This window comes from Episyrphus balteatus, chromosome 3 (genome assembly GCF_945859705.1).
Source record: "Episyrphus balteatus chromosome 3, idEpiBalt1.1, whole genome shotgun sequence".
Taxonomy (NCBI): domain Eukaryota; kingdom Metazoa; phylum Arthropoda; class Insecta; order Diptera; family Syrphidae; genus Episyrphus; species Episyrphus balteatus.
Window position 1 is genome coordinate 109,583,513 of NC_079136.1, and position 6,432 is coordinate 109,589,944.

The following is a 6,432-nucleotide window of genomic DNA, read 5'->3' on the forward strand; positions in this document are numbered from 1 at the left end:
AATGCAAATTATGATGAGACTTTAGAAATAAACAAGTACGAGTGTAACTAAATTTCCACTCGTAAAAGTTGTACGCTATTTTGTTGTGATGGATTATACCTATTCCTAGGAAGTTTTTCATGCAATTATCAAGTGTCGGAAGTATCTCTCTAGGACCTACATATAACTCGCATGTTAACTCGCCTAACAGGGTTGATTGGGAAAAACTTTCACCAAGGTGCATTTGCTTCAAGGAACGATTGTGGAAGTGGTCTTAGCACGCAAATTGGTTTAGAGAAGAGTGTTGTAAACACTGTTTACTGCAACACTCTGGTACAATCATTCTCTATAAACTTCACTTTGCCACCGTTCATTATATTGGAAGGGTTAACCTTAAAGGAGGTACTCGACAGTATTTCTATCCTTGCTTCCGAAACTTCAAATAGTGTACATTGTAAAGCCGCATTGAATTGGAAAAGTTTTTTTCTCGTTACACTTCTTGCAACTGGTAACAGACACCAATTATCAAGAAACTAATTAACTGTTCAGTTTAAGATGAAGAGTTGGACTTGTAAACAATTTCATTGAATAGACTTTTTAAAAGTTTGGTATTTATGATAAGGAAAGGAAATTGTTATTCAGCAATTAAGGTTCTGACAACCATTCAGGGGGAATAAATTGTTAAGCAAAAACTAGGAAAAATTACAAATTGTATACTATATTATTAAATTATCTGAAGGATAAACCGAGCTCAGAAAAGACACTCCGACCTCAAACCGCGAAAAATTAGGTTGCACTCACACACTTGCAACTTTTTGTGTATGAACACTAGAGTGACCGCAAGAAATCGATTTTCGAAATTTTTTCGGGGGAACCCCACAAAATGTTCCGCCTTTGCAGATTTTTAGATAGCCAAAATTTCAGCTCGATTGGATAAATCTAAATGGTGCCGACACTCGCTCAAAGTATCAAAAATCTCTGTTTTTCGCAGAAAATTAGCTCTAGCTCCCAAACAGATGGGGTTATTTTTATGTATACAATTAAAGGTAGTGTTGTTACACATAACTCAGATGCTAAACTTGTTTAGTTTTACTAATAAAAAAAAATATTGTCATCAATTTAAATTTTCAGTTCTTACCTCAAAAAGAGCTGAAGTGCAAACTCGATTTAAAATGAAACTTTTTTTTTAACTGTTTTAACAAAAAAAACGAAACATTTAACAGACTTCTAAAAAAACAAAATACTTAATATCGTGTTATGCCCACTGTTGTATATCTAATGTAATGTCTTATACACACATGAAATACCATATATCTCTCTCTCTCTTGTTATCATACTTTATATATGCTTACACTAAAACGAATGTCATTGAATAGAAACTTGATTAAATAAAGTTAGTTAATAAACTCATTCTTACTTAAGAACATCTCTCTGCCTTTTACTTAAAATATAACATGGTGTCAGGTGTGAATCTGAAATGATAATCTAAAAAAAAAAAAAAAATATAAAAGTCAAATAGTCAAACAATAAAATAAGTGTCTATAAAAAAAAAAAAAAAAAAAAAAAAAAAAAAATTAATAAAAGTAAAAGAAAATAGTCAAGCAGTTTTACAAAGTCCATTTCGATAGCCTAACCAAAAAAAAAAAAAAAAAAAAAAAAAAAAAAAAAATTGTCAAAAACCACATGTGCTTGTGCATTGAATAGTAAAGCTGGATAAAATCGTCAAAGATCCTGAAGCTGGCTCTGGGATATCATTGGATTCCAGCATCCAAATTATAGACGAAAGTCTGGAGTCCCCAGGGGAGCAAGAAGAAAGCCCGTCGCCACAGCCACCGTCACCGTCACCACCACCACCAGCAACGCCACCGCCGCTTCCACCAAGAAGTGCAAATTCATCGAATAGCCACACGACACAAAACAAAATGGAGTTTTCTTTTGGTGCAAAACCACCGAAAGAAATGAATTTCAATCAGCCAAACTTGAGTGCAGCGTGGAAGTTCTGGATACAAAAGTTGGAGATTTTTCTGGATCTAGTGGGCATAAAAGAAGATGCAAGGAAAGTAACTGCTATTCTTTCTTACATCGGAGATGATGGCCTGCGTATATACAACACGTTTCCAAAAAGTATAACGTTTGACGAAGTAGTCAAGAAGTTTGGAAGTCATTGTGATCCAAGAACAAATATAGTATTTGAGCGCTATAAGTTTTTGTCTGCGAGACAAAAGACAGCCGAAACAATAGATCAGTTCCTAACTCATTTAAAGGAATTAGTTCTAGCATGTGAATATGACACACTCCAAGATAGCATGGTCAGAGATGTGTTCATAATTGGTTTAACTGATGACAAGTTAAGACGTCTTTTACTCGATATAGATGATCTTACTCTGGAAAAAACAGAAAAACGTGCGAAATCGTACATTCTTAGTCAATCACAGTCACAAGAGATGTCCACAGTCACAGTTCATTCGGAAAGCAACATAAATTACGTACAAAAACACAGCAGCAGCAGTCCAAGGCCACAAATATCCAAAGGCAACAACAAGCAGCAACAGTCCAAGCAGGGGAATAGCGGAAAGAGCAACAGTTACCACAGCAACAAAACCAAATCTAACGTGAAAGAAAACGAGTCATCAGGCAAGAGATGTGAGCGATGTGGAAACTGGTACCACCGCACCAAATGTCCAGCCCTTGGTCAACGATGTCATATATGTAAAGGTTTAAATCATTTCGCTAAGTATTGTAAGTCAAATAAAGTCCAATCTCTTAATATTGATAACAAATCAGAAAGTAGTGTTGATGTAAATGAAGATATTGATTTTTTTATAGGCACACTTAATTTACAAGAATCATTTAAGTCTAATGTAGATAACAGTAAAACTAACACAAATTTTACAGAGTTTATTCAAATTAATGAAAAGCAAATCAAAGTAGAGTTAGACACGGGTGCAGAAGCAAATGTGATGTCTTTATGCACATTTAGTTCAATCAATTATAACAAACAAATAATTCTTAACAAATGCTTTGGAAACTTGAGAGCATTTGGAGGGTCAACTGTCAATGTTTTGGGTCAATGTTCTGTCAACGCCATTTTGAGCGAGATGGAGGAGAAAAGCACATACATAGATTTTCTTATCGTAAAAGAAAATGTCGCAACTGTGCTTGGAAAGTTTGATTGCGTCAGATTAGGATTGGTACATCGGAACGTAGGAACCGTCAATCAAATTCAAGATGAATCAGATCATATCATCAAAAGTATTCCTAAAGAATTTAATAAATTGTTCAAGGGGTTAGGTTGTTTGGAAGGAGAGTTTAATTTAAAAATTGATACAGAAGTGATGCCAGTTATTGATGCTCCGAGAAAAATTCCATTTCAGTTACACGATAAACTGAAGACGGAGTTAGATAGAATGGAACAAAACGAAGTCATAGCTAGAGTCAATTGCCCAACGTCATGGGTCAGTTCAATAGTTTTGGTAGAAAAAGCAGATGGCTCACTACGGCTTTGTTTAGATCCGCGAAACCTCAATAAAGCCCTTCAGCGGGAACACTATCCCATCCCCAGTATTGAATATATCAAGTCGAAATTATCTGGTTCAAAATATTACTCTACATTGGATGCTAGTAAAGCGTATTGGATGCTTAAACTGAATAATAAAAGCTCTGAACTGTGTACCTTTAACACACCTTTTGGGAGGTATCGATTTCTTAGAATGCCGTACGGGGTGAAGGTAGCCCAAGAAATTTTTCACCGTGTGATGACCGAAATGTTTATTGGTATGGATGTTATTGTCTATGTTGACGACATACTTGTCTACGGCAACAGTATTCAAGAACACAATGAAAAACTTATGAGGGTGCTAGAACGAATGGATAAAGCTGGTCTTAAACTTAATCAAGACAAATGTAGGTTTGGCTTGACTGAAGTGAAATATTTTGGGCATGTCTTCAATGAACTTGGTATTCATACAGATCCGCAAAAAGTCGAAGCAATCTTGAACATGCCGTCACCCACCTGTGTCAAAGATGTACATCGATTTTTGGGAATGATAACATACTTCGGATCTTTCATTCAAAATTTGTCTAACGAAACTGAGCCTTTAAGACAATTGCTCAAGAAAAATATAGTCTTCCAATGGAATGAATCCTTGGAAAAAGTCTTCTCTAAACTCAAGTCTTTAGTCACAGAGCCACCTGTCCTGGCATACTATGACACGTCTAAGCCAATTGTTATATCAGCGGATGCCTCGCAATTTGCAGTCGGTGGATGTATTTTACAAGATAACCGTCCGTTAGCCTTCGCATCTAAAACTCTAACAGAGTGTCAGAGAAATTATGCGCAAATTGAGAAGGAGCTATATGCTATTCTCTTTAGCTGCGAAAAATATCATCAGTTCATATATGGACAAACAACATTGGTGGAAACCGACCATAAACCACTGATTCCACTTTTCAAAAAGGCACTAGCTCATGTACCGGCTAGGTTACAAAGAATGATGCTCCGCTTACAATTCTATGATCTGGAAGTGGTATATAAGCCTGGAAGAAAATTATTAGTAGCCGACATGTTGTCGCGGGCACCACTGTGTCACAAAGAGGAAAGTCAGATGGATAGAGAAATTAAAATCCACGTCGGATTGATAAAATCGAGTCTAGCCATATCACAACCAATGTTGAAACAAATTGTAAATGAAACAGCGCGAGACAAAACAATGCAGCAGGTACGAATATTAATTCAAAGTCAGTGGCCCGAAAATAGAAAAAAGTTAAGTCCTGAAATTCAAGCGTTATGGGGTTATCGATATGAATTATCAGTTATCGATGAAATGATATTTAAAGGCCAAGCACTGATGATTCCATCAGCACTCATCGATGTGATTTTGAAATACATTCATGATGGTCACCCTGGAATCGAAAAAAGTAAACGCCGTGCCAGAGGTTTAGTATTTTGGCCGGGCATGAATGCAGACATACAGAAATCTGTCGAAAACTGTAAGACCTGCACTAAATATCTAAACAACAATCGTAAAGAATCACTAATACCGCACGAATTGCCAGATCTTCCATTTCAGAAGGTAGGCCTTGACCTCTTTGAATGGAAAAAAGAGTTGTATTTCTTATTAGTTGATTACTATTCGAAATACATTGAAATTGCAAAACTCAAGTCATACAAAGCCAGTGAAATTATTGTAAATCTCAAATCAATATTTGCAAGACATGGAATACCATCCCAAGTCATATCAGACAATGGTCCACCCTTTAATTCGGCTGAGTTCAAGGATTTCGCAGATGATTGGAAATTTGATCACACGACAAGCAGTCCATACTATCCGAAATCGAACGGATTAGTTGAGAGGTCTATACAAACCGTAAAAAAGCTCCTAACTAAATGTAGGGAAACAAATACGGACCCGTACCTAGGTCTCCTCAACCTCCGAACAACACAACATCTTATGTATTCACCGTCACAGCTATTAATGGCACGTAAGCTCAGAACCAGAATTCCATTGAACAAATCGGAACTCAAACAATCGCTTACAGATGACATTCTGTATAGACAGCAAACTCAACAATACCAACAAAAAATGAAATTAGCATATGATAGACACGCCAAAGAACGTCCTGAAATTATGGAAAAAGTACCAGTATATTTCAAAAAAATGCCTAACGAACCGTGGAAAAAGGGCAAGGTAGTGGAGATCACGGATATGCCAAGATCTGTCATAGTAAAGGATGCAGACGGTAAGAAGTATCGCCGCAATAAAAGAGACATAATCATTGATAAAACAGATGATGTAAGTAATAGTAAGAGCCAAACAGCGATCGAATCGGAACAACCCAAAGATACATTGACATTGAGATCCGGTAAACGAGTAGTAAAAAATTGAATTGCTTTTTATTAATGTTTCCAATCTCGTGTACAACTCAAATACAAATATTTATTTAAACCTGAAATCTGAAAAAAATAATTGTAATTGAAACTTAGAATCTAAGTATATATATATATATATATAATGTTATTATATTAATTAAACTTGCCCAGATACATGTATTAAGTAAAATAAAATAAAAAAATCTGAATTACTGAAATTATATTTTACCATAAAAAGGGGCATGTTGTATATCTAATGTAATGTCTTATACACACATGAAATACCATATATCTCTCTCTCTCTTGTTATCATACTTTATATATGCTTACACTAAAACGAATGTCATTGAATAGAAACTTGATTAAATAAAGTTAGTTAATAAACTCATTCTTACTTAAGAACATCTCTCTGCCTTTTACTTAAAATATAACACCCACTTTTCACGAGTCGATTTTAGCCGCACGACATGTCGTTCGACTAGGATTTTTCTATAGGGATTGTCACTTTAGTCGCCTGCGAATTACGTTCACACGAGTCGAAAAGCTTCGCCGCATGGCAAAAATCGACTCGTGAAAAGTCCCCA

At 35.7% G+C, this 6,432-nt stretch overlaps 1 protein-coding gene across 1 annotated transcript; it reads left to right on the forward strand.

Annotated features, from left to right (window-relative positions):
- The first annotated feature begins 1,433 nt into the window (after positions 1-1,433).
- LOC129915186 (uncharacterized protein K02A2.6-like) lies at positions 1,434-5,864 on the forward strand. Its single transcript, XM_055994660.1, has 2 exons — positions 1,434-1,443; positions 1,684-5,864. The coding sequence occupies exons 1-2, from the start codon at positions 1,434-1,436 to the stop codon at positions 5,862-5,864; spliced, it is 4,191 nt and encodes a 1,396-aa protein (XP_055850635.1).
- The last annotated feature ends 568 nt before the right edge of the window (positions 5,865-6,432 follow it).